This window comes from Pantherophis guttatus, chromosome 5 (assembly GCF_059756535.1).
Source record: "Pantherophis guttatus breed Tessera chromosome 5, ASM5975653v1, whole genome shotgun sequence".
NCBI lineage: Eukaryota > Metazoa > Chordata > Lepidosauria > Squamata > Colubridae > Pantherophis > Pantherophis guttatus.
Window position 1 is genome coordinate 24,222,548 of NC_142067.1, and position 24,965 is coordinate 24,247,512.

At 42.4% G+C, this 24,965-nt stretch overlaps 1 protein-coding gene across 1 annotated transcript; it reads right to left on the reverse strand.

Moving 5' to 3' along the window:
- Positions 1–1,747: 1,747 nt before the first annotated feature.
- Positions 1,748–24,345, reverse strand: CDX2 (caudal type homeobox 2). Its single transcript, XM_034410781.3, has 3 exons — positions 23,548–24,345; positions 12,125–12,270; positions 1,748–2,431 (listed from the first exon to the last, which is right to left on the reverse strand). The coding sequence occupies exons 1-3, from the start codon at positions 24,047–24,049 to the stop codon at positions 2,231–2,233; spliced, it is 849 nt and encodes a 282-aa protein (XP_034266672.1). The 5' UTR covers positions 24,050–24,345; the 3' UTR covers positions 1,748–2,230.
- Positions 24,346–24,965: the final 620 nt, after the last annotated feature.

The following is a 24,965-nucleotide window of genomic DNA, read 5'->3' on the forward strand; positions in this document are numbered from 1 at the left end:
GATTCCATAATGCTTTGACCATAGGAGGGACACATTGCTATTAGGAGATCTGTCTGTTATCTATATGTTCATAAACACAATCAAATTAAGTAAACCAAGCAATACGGCGTACATGTAGTCCTGTGGTTCTCAGCTATGCCCCTCTGAGGCTTCATGTGAAATTCTGAGTTGGATGAAATCCAGGACTTTAGTTCCATAGTGCTCTACTTACATCCCATTGAAATGAATGGATCCAAGAAAAAAGGGCATGGCTTCATTTCCATAAAGTTGGCTTGAGCTCAAAGAAGTTTTCCCTGGATCGTTCGTGCTTTTCACAGCATGAATTCTACATGTTTTGTTTGAAAGTCAGCTTAAACATGAAAAATTTAAAAAACAGCACATTGTTCTATCTGTAAGGTGCTTGCGTATGTATTCAATACATAAATTGTTTCGTTTATTATTAATTTACATGACTCAGTTTCCTTTTTTTTTAAGGAAATCTATTTTCAAGTAAATGGATGACGATCAAGGCGAGTGGATCCTGCTGCACTTTCTTTGACCTCTCAGCTCCCAAATGACCCCCCAAAGATGCTAGTCAGCAGATGTGGGGATGAATGGCGAAAAGAGAAATCAATATCATTGGCAGATGCCAGTTCGCCAGCATGGGTGCCCGTGGATACAAATTCACATGCCATGGATTACAGCTTTTTGAGTTCGGTCCTGCCCGTTCCAAATTGGACAGGCTTTTGCAGAAACTGGCATTAAGAGTTAGGCTGCAAATTTTCTTGGGTCCCCCTCTTGAAACCCTGTAGAATGATCACAAAATTGCCTTTATTCTTATAAATGATGTTTTTCTTATCAGAATGAACAGAGTTCTATTCCAAACTCGGATTAAGGATTAGGGTGCTATACCCCAGTCAGGATTCTCTAATTATGTTAGATTTTAAAAACCTGCAGCCAGTAGCAACAGATTCAAGAAATCTAGTTTCCTCATTTGCAACTTAAATCAGTTCCAGAATGACCTGGTAGTAACCCCAGTATTCCCCCTTCTTGAGCACACAACATTGGCTTTCTATGCTCAAGCCCATATGTCACAAAATCTGCTAATCGTTCAGTAACAGAGCTAGCTTCTGCTGTGTCATCCATCACTGAATCAACGTGAGTAGATGTCGTTCTTCCTCCTGCATATTTGAGAAGGCAAATTGATGTAAGAGGGCTAGGCTTGAACAGCTATTGGAACACTTTGGGAAGAGCTGCCTGTATCTTAGGAAGTGGCAGAAAATGTATTTCGACAGCCAAATGACGTCGTGAAAATATTTACCCCAATTCCCAAATACAGACATTATAGTTTGTTAAGCAGCCCAGGCGGTAATGAGTCAGAAGGGGATGTCAGCGACAGTGACAGGATAACAAGGATTAAAGGATGCTCCTGATCACAAGTACGGCTCAGCGTGAATCTTACTGTCAAGCTGATTCTAAAAATATTCTCTATTGAAAAAAAAAAGTCCTCATAAAAATAGATTTTTTTTTTTTGTTCATAATGTGTTGCTAACATCAGAGATAAAGAGATGGCAGGCAACAGGTAAGAATCAGGACATAAAATCATCACCACTTGTTTATATGCTTGTTTGTCAATAAATTACCATCCAATGACTGGTTTCAAAGCATCTCAGCAGCTTGCTTCCTCTTACGCTTTCCTGCCGGTTGGGAAGTGAGCGGTTCTCCTTTTCAGTTTGTTTAGGATACCAAAAAACAAAGTAAAATACGGTTTAATTTCTTCTTTTTCCCATTAACATTTATCATTAACCCGACACATTGGTAATCAAAAACAAAAACAAAACAAAACAAAATAAAAAGAATAACAAGCAGGCATTTCAGGCCCAATTCCCTGAGAAAAGGTGTTTGTTTTCATTGCAGAGTTAAATGTCAGTTATGTGATATCTATGGCAGCATCCAGGACACGAATGAAACAAATTAAGGAAAATCAACTGCCTTCCTTCCCCCGTTGGCCCAGAGTATATGAGTTGGCCCACAGTGTATTTTGTATAAATGGGTGGATCATCCCACAGTGTGATGCTATTCAGTGCAGTCCATCCTAGTGGAGAGTCACCACTTGCTTCTTTGGTTTCACTCTTGGATGAGTGGTTTTTCTTCCTCCTGGGCTGGCTGGTGTGTGGCCGGCAGTCTCTTCCTCTTCTGTATGGAATGCAGAAACTCTTTTCAGCTACTCAGTCTTTCCTGACGACGGCTGTCACTGTGCAACACTTGGGGTCAAGCCAGTAGCACCCAACACACCTCCACTGGGACCAGATCCAGGTGTCCCTGCCTGCATGGAGGAGACAGGACTCAGGGGTTCGGATCCACTGTGCACTCCTCCAGGCTGAGATAGTTGTAACTTTTTCTTGTTGATTTTCCGTTCTTTCGCCCGCCTATTCTGAAACCAGATTTTCACCTAGGGAGGAAGACAGAGTTGGCGTCAATAATAGTGAGCTAGATATTTTCAACTTCCCAGTCTAATTTACAACCTAGAATTCCTGAGGGCCTTCCGCCTAAGTATTAACTAGACCAGGGGTCTCCAACCTTGGCAACTTTAAGACTTGTGGACTTCGACTCCCAGAATTCCTCAGCCAGCTTTGCTTTGGAGACCCCTGAACTAGACTAGACCCGTCCTTACTACTTGCCATCCAGACAAGGTCACTGAGATGGCACCAACTCTCAGGGCAGAGATTCAGAGTCAGCTTGGCTAAAACTGCTTTGGATGGATTGTACTCAAGTCTGTGAGTCTGGACACAATGAGTTTATCCACACAACACTCCTATGCAAATCTACCTATAGAGTACAACAGGATTTACTCTGAGTAAACATAGAGAAGGGATTGGATTAGAAAAGCAAAGCTCTCCCTCCTACCCTCTTTTCAATGGAGATTTGTAGAAAGAGGGTAGGCTTGTAATAAATTCCAGAGAATCTAAGCAGAAAGATCACTTATTTTTAGAAGGAAGAAGAAGACTATCTTGTTTTCTTATGGGAAACAAATATATCCAATCAGAATTTTGTCTATTATGTCTAAAGTATCTCCACTTCTCAATCTGACCAGCCTTAAGACAATGTTTCTCAACCCTGGTAGCTTTAGGATGTGTGAACTTCAACACCCAGAATTCCCAGCCAGCATGCTGGGGGACTAGGGCTTTAATCAAATGGCCTCTAGGCTAAGGAACAGACTACTAGAAACTCAGCTCTAAATGTTAGATGATGTATGATAACATTATCTTTTGAAAAACATTTAATAAATTGAGTGTTTTATATACCAAAATCTAGGAATGTGGATCAAAACAATGTGACTAGTAGTAAATTATGCTTTTTTTTTTGACAAAAAAATTATTTTTAAACAAATATATAAAAAACAAATAAAAAACCATCTTCAATGTAAATACAAACAGTGTGTCGATTGGTTACAAGTCTTTTGTGCATCTTCACTCTATTCACTCAATCCATGTATTGTTATCCTCATTAACTATGGCTGTTTCTTCCCTCATTTCATACAAAATAATCTAAGATTTAAATTAATTTGTATTATGCCCTTCATTCTCCTAAATCATTCCAATAACAGTACATCTTTTTATTATATTTTATATAATTCTACATTTCTTGCATTGGAAAAATCTCTACCATATTTCATTTCCATGTCTTTTTATCTAACCATTGGTAAAATAGATCCCATATCTTATAATATTGTTTATCTTCTTGTTCTCTAATTTCAAATGTCAATTTACTCATTTCTGCACATTCCATTATTTTCTTAATAACTTCGTCTTGTGTTGGCATTTTCTCATTTTTCCAATTCTTAGCAAACACAATGCTAGCCGCTGTTAATACATTCACAATCAAATATCTCAATTCTCTATTGTATATTTCGGGTACAATCCCCAATCAAAAAAATCTTTGGTTTAAAGTCTATGTGTTTTTGTGTCATTTTTCCACCCATGTGTGGATTTTAGTCCAGTATCTTTTAGCTTCTATACACATCCACCACATATGGTAATATGAGCCTGGTATCTGATGACATTTCCAACATTTTTCCGATTTATTCTTGAACATTCTAGCAATTCTCATCGGGGATAAATGCCACCTGTAAAACATCTTATACAAGTAAATTATGCTTTTGTTCCATGCAGCCTACTACCATCCCATATATGATACTCCAAGATTACAGACAGGAACTCAGAACCTGAAAGTTTCTCCATACTGTGAGAATACAGTGCTGCATTCTAGCACTGGACTATGACTCTCCCTAGTTAAGCATTGCTAGATATAACCCAGGATACTGAGGGTGTAAATGTGCATCTTTATAAGATTCAGTGCTATTAATCCAGTGAAGCTTGCTTCAGAACAATTATACAAAATATAACTGGAATGCCTATGGCCATCAAGATCTTAATTGTGAACCTAAGTGATTTTTGAACCACAAACCCTACCACACAATTCACTAGGATAAATAGTACATGTGTTATCTGTGAATGCCTAAACAGGATATATAGTAGTTTTCTTTCCCCCCACCATGTTTTATTTATTTTATTTATATAAAATTTAATTTTCATCAAACAGTGTTTATTCTGGGTACAGTTATATTTAAATAGTCATATTACACAACTTTGTTGTGATAATTCATCTCCATCATATTAATAATATAATAACAGAATAATATAATAACATTAATACTTAACACTTAACGTCATCTTCTTTAACAACTCTCTTACCATTTCCTCTCTTTATATTTCCTCCTTTCTAACTTCTGTTTCTGTTATCTAGCCATTGATAGAATATGTCTTGTATCAAAACATATTCAGTTTCTTCTTTATCCTTAATAGTAAGTGTTAATCTGTCCATTTCTGCACATTCTAATATTTTCTTAATTACATTCCCCTCAGACGGGATCTCATCATCTTTCCATTGTTGCGCAAATGCAATTCTAGTTGCAGTTAGTATATGCAGGATCAAATATGTAGTTTTTTTATCTTATTTTTCTGGTAGAATGCCCAACAAAACTATCTCTGGTTACAAATCTATATCGAACATATAGTTGTTTTCGTCTACCTATGAGATAGTAGAAAGCATTTTGCCAAAATTTTAGCAAGACCGAAAAAGGAATATGATAAACCACCCCCTCCAATGATTTTATATCAGGAGTGAAATGCTCCCGGTTCGGACTGGATCACCCGATCCGGTAGCGATGGAGGTGGGTGGTTCGGAGCACTGGTAGCAAAAATCCCTGCCCCCGCCCACCCCCCCATGCCCAGCTGAGCCGCACAATCATCAGAGGCTTTTTTTTTTTAACTTTTAAAAGCATTTTTTCTACAACCTCTTCGGCCGAAAAAATGCTTTTAAAAGTAAAAAAAAAGGCCTCTGATGATCGCGCAGCTCAGCTGGGATCATCAAAGGCTTTTAAAAGAAAAAAAAACCCTCTTTTTCTTTTAAATGCCTCTGCCGATCCAAGCTGAGTTGCCTAATCGGCAGAGACTTTTTTTCTTTTAAATGCCTCTAACAATCAGGCAACTCAGCTTGGATCATCAGAGGCATTTTAAAAAAAAGGGGGGGTTTCTTTTAAATGCCTCTGCCGATCCAAGCTGAGTTGCTTGGATTTAAAAGAAAAAAAGTCTCTGCCGATCAGGCAACTCAGCTGGGATCGTCAGAGCCTTTTGAAAGCATTTTTTTAACAACCTCTTCGCCAAAGAGGTTGTAGAAAAAATGGTTTTTAAAGTAAAAAAAAAAAAAATGGCCACGCCCACCCAGTCACATTACCCGCCCACAGAACCAGTAGTAACAAATTTTAGATTTCACCACTGTTTTATACCATCAGCATATGACAAAAAAGAGCACAACGTTATTCCTAAATATACTGCTCGCTGCCTTCCAACCAAAGCTGGGTTTACAGCTCTACACTACTCCACATCAGATCAAAATGCTTCCAGGATCCACTGACACATGAAATATTTTTTTGTCGTCTTCAACTACATCAATGCCACCAACCATCTAATAAGGATAGGGAGTTTCCTTACTTGCAGGAATAAGCTTTTGTAGGTTTAAGACTGAACGTAGTGTGCGTTGTGCATTAAATTTGAATTCAGAAAGGTTTCTTTGCAGTAGGGATTGTATCAAAGTAGAAAGCTGGGGCCTTTTTGTGTTTTTCAGAGCAAGAGGAGAAAAGGAAAGGAAAGACAATTAAAATGAATTTTGGAGGACAGATTGGGGGAAAGTGTATGGTTGACTCATATTCAAAATTCAACAATAGCAAGTAGCAAAATCTAGGACACATTAGAGACTGATTTTTTTTAGTATTCACCAAAACACCTGCAAAAGTGGGGGGGAGCTGGGGGGGGAAGCAAAGCTACTAGTCATGTGGGAAATGACTCAGAACAAATGCACCTCCAGGAATGCCAAGGACACCCGGAGCAGGGGTGGTGCTCAGAAGTTAGAAATACAAGTCTATTGGACTTTGAAAATGAAGGTGTGTGTGTGTTTTGCAATAACAACTAAGCAAGCAAAGGGTATGCTAAGATGTCTTCACTGATAACCAAGGGGATAAACAAAATCTGGCAGTGTTGGTATAGAAAGGTGGCAAATAACCGACTTTGTACAATAGATACACATGCCCACTTGGATTTAAGCCTCCTCAAATCTAAATGCAAACATTTAGGCATGGAGGCATAGATTTAGGCATAGATTCCATGGAGATCAAAGGGATCTTAAACCCACTCCCATTCAGTAAGATCTTTCCTCATGGTATTTAGTACCTAGGGGCATTCAGAATACTTTGCATACATTTTTTAAAAAAAATAATCCTGATTTTTTTTTCTCTTTTTTTTGATATGTACCCCTATTAACAGATGGGAAGATCAGAGGGATAATAGTTTAGCCCACTCTGTTATGAAAAAATTGAACTAGGAATTTTCTGGCTTACTGCTTATTTACCTCTAAATTATTAAGCTATCTTGTATCATGCACTCAGCGCTTTTGGTGTAACATGGAAGTAAGTGCCTCTTCTGGTAATATATAGAGCATAACTTCATGACCCTGAGTTCACAGAACCAATCCTCACTCTTCTGAGATGACAGGAAAAGCAGCCAAAAGTAAAGATCTTTGCATGAAATGAGGAAGAAGGACAGACACACAATCTGTAAAAATTTCATATGCTTCTAGATTGTCCATGGTGTACTTAATTTTTAATCCATGCAGAGCTTTTTAAAAAGTTTGTTTAAGTTCAAGTGATTAATGGCATCAATAGGAAATAATCTACAAGACACATATTCTCAAACATTGCGAACAAAATGAAGATTCATTTTGAATCTTTGATTCTAATAACTAGAATTACTTAATTTATTAAATTTATATGCCGTCCTTCTTACTGATAAGATGACTCTGGAAGGCTTACAAGCAATAAAAGGGTAAATATAGAAACAATTAAAATTACAAGTATAATTACGCTATATAAAAACTACATCAGTCTTATAAAGAGCCTTGGTGGTGCAGCGGACTAAAGTGCTGTTAAGTAGCACTTAGCTGCCAGCTGCCTGCAGTTACTGCAAGTTCAAATCTCACCAGGCTCAAGGTTGACTCAGCCTTCCATCCTTTCGAGGTAGGTAAAATGAGGACCCGGATTGTGGGGGCAATAAACTGACTTTGTATAAAAAAGAACAGTGCTTGGGGGGGGAGCGAAAGCCCTACTAAGCAGGTATATACAAAAGTATGAAGGCTATTGCTTAACGCATTGTAAGCCACCCTGAGTCTCCAGAGAAGGGCAGCATATAAATTGAACCAATAAATAAATAAATATAATCACCGGGCTATGAGATGAGTGGCATAAAAATTTAATAAAATAAATACCGGTAATAAACTAAGCAAGTCTTCAATCCATGCATTTTGATGCTTCAGATACAAGAGACACAAGCAAGCATGGTGCATTTACTATATGCACATTTTCTATATTTAGTTCCTATGTTTAGAAAGCAAAGCAAAGATACTTATGATTTGGGAGGAACTCACAGGTTTTTCCTTGCTCATCCTTCTCAGGAATACCAATACCAACATCATCAATATCAACACCCTGACCCAGCAAAGAATGATACAATTGGATAGGGGCTACACAACAGCACTGAAGGAAGGAGATTTAATGAAGTGTGCATCCTTATCCTAAATTTCATATGCTATTAAAATAATGTTTAGGACCATCCAAGAGAGCCCTTCATGTAAAGAGAGAGGACAGATATTCAAATTGGCTTTAGAAAACGTAAGGAATGAGAGATGCCGTTGCTGATACAAGCTGGGTAATTGAGAAGGCCAAACAATATAAAAATGAAACCACTTTGTACTTTTAGTAACTTTAGAAAGGCCCTCGATTGTCTTGACCGTGTCAAGCTGTAAAATGACTAGATGGAAATTAGGAATCCCAGAACATACCATTGTCCTTGAGTAAAACCAGTGGTGGGTTTCAAAATTTTTTACTACCGGTTCTGTGGGTGTGGCTTGGTGGGAGTGGTATGGCTTGGTGGGCGTGGCAGGGGAAGGTTACTGCAAAATCCACATTTTCCCCCGATCAGCTGGGACTCGGGAGGCAGAGAATAGATGTGAGTGGGGCCAGTCAGAATTTTTACTACCGGTTCTCCGAACTAATCAAAATGTCTGCTAACTATTCTCCAGAACTGGTCAGGACCTGCTGAAACCCATCTCTGGGTAAAACCTATCCTCAGAACAACAAGCCACAGCCCAGATAGAAGAAAGTAAAATAGTCTGGCTCTAAGTAAGCAAGGTACTCAAGTCTTCAATTTACGACCACAATTGAACCCCAAATTTCTGTGGCTAAGTGAGACATTTGTTAAGTGAGATTTGCCCCATATTATGATCTTTCTTGCCACAGTTGCTAAGTTAGCAACGTGGTTGTTAAATGAATCTGGATTCCCCGTTGGCTTTGCTTGTCAGAAGGTTGCAAAAGATAATCCTATGACCCCGGGACACTGCAATGGTTATAAACATGAGTTGCCAAGCATCTGAATTTTGATCACCTGATCATGGGGATGCCGCAACAGTCGTAAGTGTGAACAACAGTCACAGGTCACTTTTTTCATTGCTGTTGGAACTTCGAAAGGTGACTAAATGGACTGTTGTCAATTGAGAACTATCTGTATATGCTTGTTCCTTATATAAATGTAGAACGGCTAGAAGATGAATGTGGTTTAAAGGTGGAGGAAGAAACAACAATAATCTCCACTATGTAGAATCACTGAAAATGTAAATGATCTGCAAGTTCTAGTAATGAAAGCCAAGAAGTGAAGCAAAAAATGGGACTACAATTGTATAGAATGAAAGATCAAACTAATGACTAAAGGTACAACAACCAACTGGCAATAGAATCTGCATGTTAGAATCAATTATCAACAGTACAATAACTAGCATCCAAAAATACTTCAGAGACTAGCATTTGATAGAGTAAAGATCTCTTGGAAAAGATATTCAGATTCCATGATGCCTACAAACATCAGAATCCTGCAACGCTTTTCCTTATGATGCTCTATGGAAACAAACGCTGGACTTGGAAGAAGCAAGAAGCAAGACAGGAAAGTATTGGCACTTTAAAACAATGATGTTGGAGAATACTCTTGAGAATACCATGGGCCGCCAAGAAGCAAACAAGTGGGTCATAGAACAAACCATTCCAAAGTGTTCGCTCAAATGACATTTGGCAAACGACCAGTCTCTTGTTATAATTGTGGAGCTCTCTTGAGAAGTCTATAAGGCATGCTGGGAAAGGAAAAAGGAAGGAGAAGAAGAGGATGATCAGGAGTTAGGTGGATGAGTCAATTACAATGGTAATTGGTACAGTATTGGAAGACCTGAAGGGGCAGGTGGGATAGATAATCCTGGAGAAGATCCATCTACTGTAGGTTAACACCTACCTGATGACAGATCATCCATCCATTCATCCATCCATCCATCCATTCAACCATCTGTCCATATATTTATCCATCCATCCATCCATCCATCCATCCATCCATCCATCCATCCATCCATCCATCCATGGATAGCAGGTTTTATTAAACTTCCTATATCTTCTTCTTGGATCACAATTCAAATCCTAGTATAAGCTGAAGAAAACCTAATTAATACAAGTAAATTATTCCCTACGGTAGTAAAAACAAAATAAAGGCTGAAACAATGACAATTATTATTGCTCTAAATGACAGGGATTTATGCCTCTCTTTTTGATGCTCTTTCCCTAAAACCACATCTATTGAAAAGAAAGTGGTAACACCAACAATGGCTCTGAACTAATGAAAAATTAATTCTGCATACATTTAAAAGGACATTTATATCAACTATCTCCATTTGAATCAACCTGATAGTTGCAACAGATTCTGGGTTATGGTTTATAAAGTTTTGATTAAAATATCCAAATCATTTATTGTTAAATTTCTTTGACCTGAATCTATATAAAAGCATAAAAGTTGCAAACCTAAGCTCTTCAAATACCTGAAAAGCATCTCTTAGCAGCCCTACAATTTGCTACAGTACCTTAAATCTTCATCCTGCTATGTGCATTTAAATTTGTTTCTCAGAGGATTGGCCCTACCTTTAAGAGTGAGCAAGAGAGAGCAACTGCTGGACAATTAGCCCTTAGACCCCTCCATTTTTCAGTGGCCTCTAGATCTGGCTAACAACATTTAATGGCAAACCACAATCAGAATTTGCATTTTCCCATTGGCTTTCATTTGTCAACAAAAGAAATAAATTTTATAAGCTATCAATATGACTTAAGACATGTAAGTAAAATGTTAACCACTCCCTCTCTCAAAACATGCAAAAAAAAAAAAAAAGACAAAATGCAAACAATTCCAGTTCCCTGTAGTTGTGCAATATCATGGAATCATTCCCTACATTGATCCTTGTTCACTAAAAAAAGTACAAAAGTGGAAAAGTATAATTCCAGATATAGAAAGATCTCCATATTCCGAAATACCGGTAGGGTGATACATTAGGTGAAAACTTTTGCAATTTCTGACGATTTACCGTATTTTTCGCACTATAAAACGATCCGGATCATAAGACCAGTGGTGGAATTCAATTTTTTTACTACCGGTTCTGTGGGCGTGGCTTGGTGGGTGTGGTGTGGCTTGGTGGGTGTGGCAGGGGAAGGAAACTGCAAAATCCCTACTCCCTCCGCACTCTGGGGCCAGCCAGAGGTGGTATTTGACGGTTCCCCGAACTACTTAAAATTTCCACTACCGGTTCTCCAGAACCTGTCAAAACCTGCTGAATAGCACCCCTGCATAAGATGCACCTAACTTTTGGGGAGGAAAACAAGAAAAAAAAATCTGCCTCTGCCTCCCAGCAATTTGCCTCCTTGCAGCAAACAGCAAAGTCAGCTTCTGGACAGAGACAGAATTTGAAAGATTCATCTATCTCCATCACAAAATTTATGGCTACTCTTACTAACTCTGGCTGAAATTAGAGACAAAAAGAGATTTTCATACATTAAAAAACCAGACTGTTTATAATGAGGCTTTATTTGACTTTATGAGTAAATTAACATGTTTTTCAGCACCTGGAGGCCAGCAAGTTAGGAAGGCTGTTTAAATCCAAGCACTAGTTCATTGTACAAGAATAAGCCTAGCTTTTCCACTTAGGACATGCTCAACAAATGCAACCAACAGGGTAATAATGCTGGGTCTCTGACAAATATTCCTATGTGATAAACCTGTTTTATTTTATAGGAAGGACAAAAGCTCAGTAGCAGAGCACTTACTTTGCATAAGAAATGCATTCTTGAAATTTCCACCACAGGCTGGATAGAACTGGTTTCCCAAACTCTGGACAGCTGTCTATCATCCTATAGTGACTCTGAATAAATTAAGGTGGTATTTTTTCCATTCTTAAAACACAGTTTGTTTCATACTGAAAGGGGCATTAATTTACATATTCTTAAAAAGGGAGGGTGGCTTGTTTAACACAAACACTTTGGTGTATTATATTTTATTAGTCATTGTGTGCATTTATTGCTGTAAATAAAAATAAGATCAGGAAGGTTTACTGGAAGGAGGGAGGGAGGCTGAATACAGAGTGGCTAAGCTTGGAAACTTTACACAGAGCAAAGTCTTACTTGTCTCTCTGACAATCCCAGTGTGGCTGCAAGCTCAGCTTTTCTCCGAATGGTGATGTAACGGCTATAGTGAAACTCCTTCTCCAATTCAAGTCGCTGGTGATCTGTGTAGACCACACGGTACTTGTCTTTCGTCCTGGTTTTCACTGGGAAAAAGAGACATAAGTGAGTTGAAAAAAGCACACTAGCAGCATCATATTTAAATGCCTACTTCTGAAATTATATCTAACCAGAGCATAGGCTGTACATATAATGCCAACTCGCTTCCAGCAATGAAGAGTTTTTGAACACAGTGGGGAAAAGGGAGGAAATCTCCTTTAGAATATGATCAAATTTCAAATAAGATTTAGATCTTTCCTCTCGGTTTCCAAAACTCAGCTGCTAATTATTTTTACCACCTCCCACTCCAACAAGTTATAGAAATATTCTTTTTTTTTTTAACCAGTTTAAACTTACTAAACCCTTAAATGTCTGACTCAAAGAGGAAGTGATTTTCAAACAATGAGTGCTTGTAAAAAGCAAGCAGCTGCGGGATTTATGGCCACCAAACCAAACACATCCACACAAGCCAGTGTGTTGGAGGGTGGGTTGCACTTTGATTTGTGGGTGTATATTGTAACTGGGCCTGTTATGATCTGTGCTTAGAATTAAAAGCAATTTATCCTTGAAAATGTACTTAGGAAATAAGCTTTCAGCATGGGTGATATACACAAGGCAGACCTAACAAATAAGCACTCTTAAGCAATTCTTAAGCAATGAGTGCAAGGAAAGACACTTAAGTGCATGTTAGTTCATTTACAAGATATCCTTGAGGCATAAGACCTACTGAAATGAGTTGCATATGGGAGCTTGACAATTAATTTTAACAAGGCTTGGGCAAAATCCTACTAAATTATATTTGTGATGTAGAATATGTCAAATAACTGGTACAATCATTCAAAATGATATCAATCTACATTAACACTTTTTTCAAGTTAGAATGAAGACCTAAAAGGTTCAGAAAGATTTTTTCCCCCAAATCACATTAGTATTTGTATACATTTCTATTTCCAAGTTCTGATTTTCCAAAGAAAGAATGGCAACTTTAATTACCGTACATACAGGGATAAATACAATGTTAGCTAAATACAATGTCTTTTGGATGAAGATGGTCATCTTAAAATCACCTTTGATCTGGCAAGCTGTGAGTTTGATTAGTTTTAACAAGCTATATTTGGAACTCCTGTGCAGGAACTCGAGTTAGATGAGAACACAGGTGAGAAATTGTCAGCTTTGAACTAGGAATCTGGAAGCACATCATCCCTTTTGGGGATGATATCCAGTTATCTAGGCTTGCCTTGGAGTCATCATCTTGAAGCAAAATGAATTTGCTTAACTGTGCAATTGTTCCTGTTCTGTTTGTTTATTCTTATAGATGCTTGGATTAGTAAATCCTGCCCCAAAGATTGTTCAGGTTGCCCAGAAAAAAATATTACTTGAAAGATGTTTTCTAAGTATAATAGTAGTAGAAGTAACGATGAAATAAAAAGGATTGATGGTGCTTCCCCTATTCATATCAATGATCATAAAATCTTCACTTCTTTCTAATCATTCTGGCTGGGGGTTTCCACACCAGTCATAGCAAAAGGACTCTTAAAAAAAAATCTACAATCTGCCTATCAAGTGGTGTATCCAGCGCTTATACTCCAACCGATCTTAAAGAACATAACATATTTCATTTTGATATTGTCATTTCAAGACGTGGCACCAAGAAGCCACTTCAGTTCACAGGAAGAACCCAAGAAGATCAAGAAATTAAAAAACAAACAAAACGGAACGTGGGACAACTTGGAAATCCTTGCTAGAACTTCCTTTCTCAACCTGCTAATCCAGCAATTTGAACTTCATGTGTTTTGACAACAGCAGCAGCAGCAGCAGCAGTTACCCTAAGAGAGTTTTCCATTAAATTATGTTTTCCTCTCTCTCTCTCTCTTTGCGTTGGACTGTTGAGTCTGAAATCCTTCCTAGCTTTCTTTGTTTTAAAAAACAAAACAAAACAAAACCAGCTGAGGTCCTTTGGAGAGGCCAACTAGTCAATCCGGAAGCTTTGCAGCCTTTATTCTTTTTACCTCCCTCTAAACCCGGTTTAAGCAGAGGTTTTCCAAGAGGAAAGGACGAAATCGCGGGATGATAACCCAATGCTTAACCCCGGCTAACTCCACCACCGTGACCCCGAGATCCCTGGCTTCTTTCGGGGTCCTCCGATTGTCTTGCAGTGTTTCTTTCCCCCTGGGTTTCCGCCTCCCCGCCCAGCCAGGATTAGAGGGCCCGCCCGAGAGGCCTTGTCGGTTCAGGCCGAGACTGGCTCGACTAGGCCAATAAAGCCAGGCCTTAAAGCGCCGCTGGTGCAACCCTAGCGGGCGCCCCGGGGGAACCGGCGGCCGAGCTGAGGAAGGGCCGACGCAGCGCCTAGGAGCGCGCCCCAAGCTCCGTCTGAGCCAAAGCGCCGGCTCCCCGCATCGCCTCCCGCCTGGTTTTTTGGGGCTGGGGGTGGAGTGGGGCCTCGGTATGCATCGCCTGGGAAGAGTTGGGGGCCGATTTCTGCTTCTAAGAAGAACGTCGGAATGGACCGTGTTTTCCACCCCGTCGAATTAGGGATAGACCCCCCGCGCTTTTAGGGAAAGAGGGTGAAAGGCCATTGCATCGCCTCTGTCCAGGATATAATTCAGGATTTAAAATAGTTGCTTCTTTATTTTTCATTCAAAACATTAATAAAGGTTTGTCAAAACAAGGTGATTATTTTGGTTTCCGCGCGCTCTGTTTGCTGAGCTCTTGACTTATAAAAAGTAATATTATAATAAATTATAATACTGCATTATAATAATATATAATATTATAATATTGCAATAATGAATAATACAATGAAAAGGGCTTTCCCAACAAGGGGCAAATTGAAGTCCCGTTAGTCGAGATCCCATCCCCTTTTAGCCAAATTGTCTGAAAATGAGGGATTAAGGAGATGATCTCACAATGTGATCTGCACTTCCTGAGATTTAAGCCATAAAGGGGTTGGGGGTGGGGTGGAATTGCCTGATCTATTTTCTTCTTTCTCCTTTCAAACATACTGTATGCATTTTCTATTTGAGTAGTTTCTTAAACACTGTAGTACCAGAATTTCTTTTAATCTATGCAATCACTCTAAATATGGGCAAATCGTACTTCCTCATACCACAGAAAAACTTAAGTCCTGGCACACTTTTTAGATGATACACAGTACGTGACAGTGATGGGGTCATTGTAATATTGATATTAAAACAATGGAGAAATGATAGGACCTATATCAATATTGTACATTCATAAAAATCATGAGGTGCCTTTGCACTCTATCTCCCTTGTAGAAGAGTTTTGGAAAACAAATGATTACTGACTACTTCAAAATATATGTTGCTACTTTTGAATGGACATGATTTCTTTTTCTTAAAACAAATAATAGTTATTGTGCATTTTAAATAGCTGTACATAACAAGTCCCAATTGAATAGAAAGTATTGTTTTTCACTGATAGTGAAAGAGATTCTTAGCTTTGGGATATTTTGCCTTGTAGGACAGAGCATGCAAAAAGGGGAGGAAAAATCAATATGATTTGGCCTGGACTTCAAGTCTCATCTCAGGGGAGTTGGTCAGGCTAGATGCTGTCAGGGGAGAGTCAAATCAGTCCATTTCTGGAAGATCATAACTTTGCTTTAACAAGATGGATAAAAAGATAGAGAAGATATAAAACCATCCAGACCAGGAGAGGAAGAAATCAACTGGATCACAGTGTGAATCCAAAAGGAACTAACTTTGTTAGAATTTCTCAAACATTTCAGAGAAGACTGAAGATAAAAACAAATTCTAGGAATTTCTTCTGGAATGGATTGTGGTATGTATGTGTTTACACTTAAAAGCAAACAGTCCATTTTATAGAGATTCCTTTTCTTTTCTTTTAGCACAATCCTATGAATGCCTAGTGAAAAATAAATTTCAAAGAGACCAGGTGAGTTTTTATTATAAGGAAATAGGTGTTGCGGTTGTTTTCTTTTGGTTTGTTCGATTATTCAAATCTGAGGCTGGCTAAATGCTGTTTCACCTTAAAAGGTAAAATATTTCAAAAGAATAGCAACCATATTTTTAAAAACAAAATATGAGATGCACATAATATGCAATATTCATACATTTGATTGCAGCAAGGATGTGTGTGTGTGTGTGTGTGTATCTTGTTTATGTATATGGATATATGCACACGATATGCATTTGTGCACATGCTATTCAATATGATGCTATTGGGTTTTATGACCCTTAAGGAGAACCACTATATGTTTTGTAGGGGATGACTCCATAAAAATCAAGCTGTTTATTGGAGTAGAAATCTGAAGGCAATGGATCCCTTTCCCTGCTGATCTGCCAGGGAAAGGGATTTTGTGATCTAACCAGAACCAGCCCTCTACACTCATAGCACCCCTCCCCATTTCTTCTTTGCCCAAAACAAAGGAGGTCTGGAAAAGGCATGGTATATTTCAGTATTGACTGTGAAAGTCTGCCTTCTGCCTCTTTCCATTCTCTTCTTTTCCGGGGAGGGAAAAGTAGAAAACAATGGTGAGGAAAGGTGTAGATCAAAGCAAGATGAGCTTCCACCCCCAGTAGTGAAGGATTGGGGGGGGATGTCTGCCCAGGAGGAAAGTCCGGGCTCCAAGCAGCGCCACTGTTATCATTACAAAGGGTCCCTGAACCTCCCCCCCAAGCCATCTTTTGTGTAGCATTTTCCATCACTACTGTCCTAAGTGCACTTGCTATGGGGTGAATCCTACCAATTCATATAAAGGGGAAGGAACACCAGAGGGCCTGTAACCAGGCTACCAAATCACATTTGCCTTCTTTCCACGATTCAGCTAGCCTTCATCTGAGAAGAAAATCACATCCAGTTAAACCAGTGTTTCTCAACCTTGGAAGCTTGAAGATGGGTGGACTTCAACTCCCAGAATCTCCCAGCCAGCAGCGCTGGCTGGGGGATTCTGGGAGTTGAAGTCCACCCATCTTCAAGCTTCCAAGGTTGAGAAACACTGAGTTAAACGGAAATAATACTCATTTCCCCATTTTGCCAGGGACACCTTCCTGGACTGGATGCCCTAGGTTTTGAAAAGGAAGCCATCCCAGTTTACCCTGGGCACTCCCTACCATCACCACCAAGACTGGGGATAGGAAAGAAAGGGAGAATGATTGGGGGGCTGGGGGAGTTAGAGAAAGTGAATCATGATTACAATGCTTTTGATTAAGTTCAACAATGCCTTTCAAAGATGTGAAGTTGCTTGGGGGAATGACAAGAAGGAAGGTGGCCAAGTCAGATGATCACTTGCTAAGGAGACCAGGTTTAGGAAAGAATCTCTAAGGCGGCAGCAAGCAGGCCCAGAAATCTTTCATGTTTGGCTCTCTGCAAAACCGACTAAGAGACTTCCATTTCCTGGAAGGGAAATAAATCCAGAAGAATAAAAGAGGTAACTTGGCCAAACTTAAGAAAAAAAGAAAGAAAGAAAGAAAGAAAGAAAGAAAGAAAGAAAGAAAGAAAGAAAGAGGGAGGGAGGGAGGGAGGGAGGGAAAGAAAGAAAGAAAGAAAGAGGGAGGGAGGGAGGGAAGGAAAGAAAGAAAGAAGGAAGGAAGGAAGGAAGGAAGGAAGGAAGGAAGGAAGGAAGGAAGGAAGAAAAAAGAAAGAAAGAGGGAGGGAGGGAGGGAAGGAAAGAAAGGAAGGAAGGAAGAAAAAAGAAAGAAAGAGGGAGGGAGGGAAGGAAAGAAAGGAAGGAAGGAAGAAAGAAAGAAAGGAAGAAAGGAAGGAAGGAAGAAAAGAAAGAAAGAAAGAGGGAGGGAGGGAGAGAGGGAAAGAAAGAAAGAAAGAAAGAAAGGGAGGGAGGGAGGGAGGGAGGGAAGGAAAGAAAGGAAGGAAGGAAGGAAGAAAGAAAGGAAGGAAGGAAGGAAGAAAAAAGAAAGAAAGAGGGAGGGAGGGAGGGAAGGAAAGAAAGGAAGAAAGAAAGAAAGGAAGAAAGAAAGAAAGAAAGAAAGAAAGAAAGAAAGAAAGAAAGAAAGAAAGAAAGAAAGAAAGAAAGAGTAATCCAGAAACAAGAACCAGTCCCTGGACTCAAGCACCCAGGACTGCAGCCAGAAGAAACAAGAGACAAATTAGAGGTTTCATCAAGTGTCTAGTCGTTCCCCTTGCCAGGCGAAGATCCTTCAAGAGTGACCCAGCAAGGGCGGAAGGCAAGGCGTCTTTCCGATGCCCAGAAGCCAGAGCCTCCCCTGGGAAGCGGGACAGGCGGGAGATGTTCCTGTCCCAGAGGCTTTTGGGGAGCCCTCTGGGTTCCTTCTCCAAGGATCGGAGCAGGAACAGCGGCCGTTTAAAAACCAAGGAGCGACAGCAGGACTGAGAGCGGGGCGCTGACTGCGAGATGTTAAAAGCAGCCGGAGCTGCGCGGCAGAATCCAAAGCCTGCTCGCAGCGTGTCAGAAACCAATAGAAAAGCTAACCGCGCAGTCACCGATGATTTATTGGACTGTAATTGGTTATAAAAAATCTTTTAAGTGGCTGTAACCAGGCCTCCAGGCTTCGCTTCCCCCTGAAGTCCGACATCAGCTCCACCGGAACTAGCGCTCGGACAGTGGCCCTTAAGCAGCCTTTCCTTGCCCAGCGTGGGGTGGGGAATAAGATTCGTTACTTGGCTCAGGTTGCCCAGGACCCCTTCCCTACAACCTAGGCTTTCGCTCACTTGAGCTGTACGCCAGGACCTGAGAAAGGTTGGCACAGACCTTCTTTTGGCCAACAGGTCGCTTGGGGGCTGCGGAGTGGGGCTGGGGGAAAGCTTTCCCCTCCACGCCAGCTTTGATTTGCAGGAAAGGTAGAATTTGATGGAAGGATATTCCGGCAGTTGCGATTGGACCCTCCGCCCCCGCCAAAGTGGGTAAGAACCAAAGCTAACGGTGCTTCCCAGTTGCGCGGGATTAAAACCCCCATCATCCGTAGGCAGGGCTATCAATGGCCACGGGTGACGAATACCAGGGTCAAGCAAGAACGAGAGAAACTCCGATTGGGAAGCTACTTGGCCAAGCCGGACGCTAGTTCAGACAACCAGGCTTGGGGAAGTTCTCCGGCTCCTTTGGGCTGTCGAATCTCGGGGAAGTTCCTGCGCGCAAACGTCACGGGTGTTTCATCTTCTAGGAAAAAAAGCAGCCGAAACCCAACCGTTTTGAGGGTGGGGTGGGGGGGAGTCCTTTCAGAGGATGCTGCTGTTGGCTTCATCTCAAAATAAGCTCTGTCTGGAGGAAGGTAGGAGCCTCCCCCCCCCCCACCCGCCCTTGGCAGCCAAAGGAGAAAAAAGTCGCCAGAATCTGGGAAAGTGTGGAGTTCCCTTAATCCTCGCCTCGCACCAATTTCTATACTGAACTTGCCTTGAACTTTTCCGAAAGAGCAGGTTCCGCATTTTATTTATATTTCTTTAGTTAAATGTTTAAAAGGACTGGATTAAAGTGGCGTCTTGAGTGGCACTCAAAACTTTTTTTATTCCTCATCCCCAGAATGTACAAGAACCTTCTATTCGAGCAATTCTGCCTATCCCTCTCTCTGTGTGTATGTGAGTGTTTGTATATGCACGCACACGACTCATACATAACATACAAGGACATAATATTAGTCAGAAGAATCCCGAGGTCATTGGAACTACAGTATATACAGTAACTGAGTCTCCCAGTCTCGGCGCTTTTAAAAAATATACGGCCTATATTCATCGGTAGGTAACTAAAGGCTGTGGATTTTCAAGGAACCTTCTCCTAAAACATGGCTCGAGGTTTATGCAAAAGAATTGGATGTCAACCGGGTTCCAGTCTCATTGGAATCCAGATCTTAGATATGGATACTGTAATTAATATTAAATCTGCATTGGACTGCCTGGAAAAAAATAATAATTCCTCATCTTCCAGTTCTGATTTGAATTTATCTCTGAGCAAGTCGTGTGGATTTCCGACCCCAGCTTTGCAGCCAACATTGCTTGTTTCCGTGCATGCGGGTTTAGTATCTTTTAATACCGAAAATGGAAGGCGATATCAGAATAGTTAGCCCGCACCCACAAGAATTTAGCTCTAGCCCTATACCAGTTCTAGAATCGCTCAATAGTGTCCCTAGTTATCCACTGCCAACAGCACATCTGGAGAAGTCGGGGGGGGGCGGGGGCGGAACAATTCAGACGAAGCAGGGGTCCCTGAAAATGGTTTCGTGTGTCTCTGTGGCAAAAGCCCCGGGGGTGGTCCTCAGTGGCTCTCTAGCTGCCCCAGGTCCAAACATCGTAAGTGAGAAAACGTTTAGGCCCGTCCTGCTCCGGGGTTTGATCCTTGCTCCGGGATGGATAATAAGGCGCTGTCTATCAAAACCTCGACAGATTGCCAAATTCTGGGCAGCCCTGGTTGAGCCCTTGTTGAACCCTTGCTCCCCGGGGTGGGAGCAAGCTCATTCAGCCTGCTCCCACCCCGCTACCTCCCATTGCTTCTGGACTAACCATGTGAAACTGCACAGACCCCCCAGCACCCCGGCCTGGATCTGTTGGACTCTGAAGTCCGGTACCTCGAATGACAAACGGCCAGAGGGAAAAGAGCCTCGGCCTCCCTGTTTTCCGTTGTCTACCGTTGTCCTCCCGGCTCCGGAGGGGCCACTAGACTTTCCACGAGCAAATGGTTGTCTTGATAGCAAAACGCACTTGAAAAAGAAAGCGAATTTCTAGGGGAGCCTGCTAAGATTCTCCGAGCTTTGCTTAGATGCTTGTGAAGACTGGCCCGCCTAACGCGGTTGATGCGGAATGATAACAAGTTTGAGCTCTGGAAATGCTTCCCTTCAATGCTTGAAATGATAAAAAACGTCCTGGACGCCCCGGCTGTGATGCCCAGAGGTATGAGATGAAGCTGAAAGTTAAAGGAGGTCTTCATTCTTGACCCTTTGGAAGCCGAAGTACCCGGAATAAGTTCTCTTCACTGGCATGGAATAGCTTTGCTATTGAAGGGTGAAGGATACTCCTCATTCAATTTTGTTGGCTTGGACAAGATGCCATCCCGATAGTTTGCTCCACTTTGGATTGATACTTTGGATTGGAGATATATGTATGTATGTATGTATGTATGTATATGTATATGTAGATATGTGTGTGTGTGTGTGTGTGTGTATATATATATATATATATATATATATATATATATATATATATATATATATATATATATATATATATATATATATATATATATATATATATATATATATATATATATATATATATAATTAAATACTTATTAAATACTTTGTTCGTTACATACAGTAGTTTTGTGTTCCCTTTAGGTGTTTGAGCAGTGTATAAACTACTGCTAGTTTATACTTTACATACTAGTGTATGTAAAGAACAAAGAATTTAATAAGGCTATTTCATTCATTCAGATCTCGGATGTCTTCTGCTTGTATTCCCTTTATTTTTTTGAGCAGTATATATATATATTTAGAAGGGGCTGGAAACGGCCAACCGAGTCAGCCATCTCCAGAGCCTCTGACGGAGCTGAAAAGGGTTGGAGGAAGTCGATGACAGCACAGCAGACTCACCCACGCTAATCCGGGATTGTAAAACGAACTAGCGGGCGAGTTGGAGCATCAGATCCAGACAGAGTCGAAAGAGAATTTCTACCCGTTTCCCCAGCCGCCGCCCCCACCCCCGGGCAGGTAATGCTGCACTGGGCCTGGCCGAGGCGTCCAAAAGAGTCATAAAGCGATCTAGGGGGCTCCCGGGAAGCTTCCCCCCCCCATCCCAATCTTTGGAGTTTAGAATATTCTGGGAAAGGCGGGTTCCTATATTTCGCTCTGATGTCGTGGATTCTGTGTTGTGAGTTTCAGTTCCCATTCAAATTCCAAACAAACGAATAAAAAACTTTCCTTTGCAGATTGTTCTCTCTCTGCCCCTCCCTCAGTCCTTCTTTCTTTCTTTCTTTCTTTCTTTCTTTCTTTCTTTCTTTCTTTCTTTCTTTCTTTCTTTCTTTCTTTCTTTTTCTTTCGCTACACTTGTGGCCTATGAGGCAGCTTAGCCTAAAAACAAGTCTTTTTGTTGTTGTTGCAAAAACTGCAAAAAGAGCGAACTTTGCATTCGCCCCTCTCTGAAGCGGCGCTGCCTGTGAGTTCAGCCACCTTACCGGTATTTGCCCTCGAGGAATCAGAAGCAGCTCGATTTCAGTGGGAGTGATTGCCAGGCCGGTGTGAAAAACTTTGCAGGCCGTGTGAAACTGCCCGATCAAATGCCGCTCGGGGCATCTCGAGCAATAAATAGAAAGGGGTGGGGGAGGTGGGGGCACTTCCTCAGAAATAACCGTAGGATCAGGACTCTTTATAGAAGAAATAAAGCACAAACGCTCTTGGTAGAGACTTCTACGAAGACCCCGTTCCTCGCACTCATTTTATGTCAAGGCGTTTTCTTTCCCCCTTCTCTTTCTCCCCCCCCCCCCTGAAATCAACGGCTCAACAAACGGCGACCGTGTCTAAAGAACCCCAGATAATAGAAATTAATTTACATCTTCAGTGAGTTCAACTGTCTTGAGTGACAAAGCACAAACGCGAACAACTTACGAGTCTATCCGAAAGTTTCAAACCTGAGACTGTAGTTTGGATGCAGCCCTTCTAGGTATGGAGGTGGGTGGGGGGGGGTCCAGACTTCAGCCTCTTTGCTTAACCCCTCCCGGAAAGAAAAGCTGGCCAGGAGTTGCGAGGTATTTGGGCAGGGACTCTTTCTTTTAAGAGGAGGGGAGGGGGGTATCAAGGAAACTGGGCGCTAAAAGCAAAGGCGCGCCCCACCGAACTCTCCCACCTGTCTGCGGAGACGGTCAGCCTTGCCGCATCCTTGATTCCCTGCCAAGCAGGTTCCGGAGCGTTAGCCCCTTTTTTTCTCTTTATGAGGGAAGAACCGGGTCAGCACAGATTGGGTCGCCAAAAGAAAGCCGGCGGTTGCCCGTGATTTTTTTTTTTTTAAGGGACGGACCCCAAAGCCGGTGATTCTCCAATCTAACCTGCCACATGAATGGAAGCACCGATCCCGTAAGTCTGGAATCAGTCAGCTCAGCCCCCTCCACCCTCACCCCACGGTTGGCTCTCTTCGCCTTCCCTTTCAAATCTGGCCCTGCCAAAGGGCCTCGGAGCTGGTGCAGAGTGCCCTTGGCAAGGCGCCTCTGCGCGACCGAGCCTTGCCACTTGCTTCCCTTCCCGGGTGGAGGAGAGGCAAAGCCGAGGCGGACTCTCGGCACCTCTCCTCGAAATCACACACACACACACAGACACACACACACACACTCACACACTCACACACACACAGAGACACAGAGAGAGTCTGCCAGCCAGCCCTTTCCGCCTTACCGGGTCCCCCCGCCGTGGGTTTCCTCATCCAGTCGCAGAAGTTCCGCCGCTGGCCGCCAGGGGAGAGCGGATCCGACCCGAGCGGCGGGTTGAGAGGCTGCATCAGCCCCGCAGAAGGGGGGACCCCGCAGGGGGGCGCCGGAGGTCCCTGGGAGGGGTGGTGCGGGTGCGGGAGGTAGTCACCGGCTACCGGGCTGTAAGCCAAGCCGGCCGGGGTGGGTCCGTGCAGGGCGCCGGCCGTCGCCGTCCCGGGGGCGCCCGCCTGCCCATAGCCGTTCCAGTCGTCTCGCAGGGGCGCGCCGTAGGCGGCTGGCCAGGGCGACCCCGGCGACTGAGCGTTGTCCAGTCCGATCCCGGCGGGCACATGGTAGGCGCCGTAGTCCGGGTACTGCGGAGCGCCCACGAAGTTTTGCGCGGCGCTCAAGTTCAGCCCCCCCGCGTGGCGCACCGAACCGGGGTACATGGAGGGGCTCTCTTTCTCCAGCAGGTAGCTCACGTACATGGTGGTCCGAGGCGAGCGGCGCTTCTCTGCATGCTGCTGCGGGAAAAGAGTCTTGGAAAGCGGCGGACCGGCGATGGGGGAACAGGCTGAGCCGAGCTGAGCTGCGCGCCTGCCCGGCCTTTAAGGGCTGCGGCTTCCTCCGGGCGCAAAGACGCTCCTCCGCCGGCTTTGGAGGCTCAGGCAACCGGCACCGCCGGGAGCTGCGGAGGATGAACGATTCTTGAAGCGGCTCTCTTGGAAATGGCCAGGCCAGGCCCACGACCCGAGGCAGGTGACGTGGAGAGAGAGGGAGGAGGGAGGGAGGGGAAAGGAGAGCCGAGAGAGAGAGAGAAAGAGGCAGGCGGGCAGGCACCGGGGCTGTCTCGCTGCTCCTCGCCCCCCAAGGAAGATTTGCATTTAAAAGGATAAGCGAGAGGGCAGCGACCCGATCACAACAACATAGCCCAAGCATTTATTGTTTTAAGAGCTTCCTTCTTCCATTGCAACCTGGTGCACTTTAACCTCCAGTCGCAGGTTCAAAGGACTCAATCCGAAGGATTTGCAAAAGAGAAAGCAACTGGGGGGCGGCGGAGCGTGGGGGGGGGGGAAGAGAGTCGGTTAAGGAAAGGGTAGGGTGGGAATGGAAACCCAGTAAAGCCGAGAAGTCTGGGAAGGATGAATGCAGGAGGCGCGCGCGTGTGTATCTGTGCGTATGTAAGGGTGGCGTTTGAAAAGAAAGAAAAAGAAAGAAAGAAGAAAGAAAGAAAGAAAGAAAGAAAGAAAGAGAAAGAAAAAAGAAAGAAGAGAGAGGAAGAAAGAAAGAGAAAAGAAAGAAAGAGAAAGAAAGAAAGAGAAAGAAAGAAAGAAAAAGAAAGAAAGAAAAAAAGAGAGAGGAAGAAAGGAAGAAAAAAGAAAGAAAGAAAAAGAAGAGAGAGGA

What these genes read in the sequence shown, in the direction of transcription:
- CDX2 (XM_034410781.3), bottom strand. Translation starts at nt 24,049, where the DNA reads ATGTACGTGAGCTACCTGCTGGAGAAAGAGAGCCCCTCCATGTACCCC. An exon ending in ACCCACGGCGGGGGGACCCG is followed by an intron (nt 12,271 to 23,547) that starts GTAAGGCGGAAA and finishes TCTTTTTCCCAG; the next exon opens with TGAAAACCAGGACGAAAGAC. An exon ending in TGGGATTGTCAGAGAGACAA is followed by an intron (nt 2,432 to 12,124) that starts GTAAGACTTTGC and finishes CTTCCTCCCTAG; the next exon opens with GTGAAAATCTGGTTTCAGAA.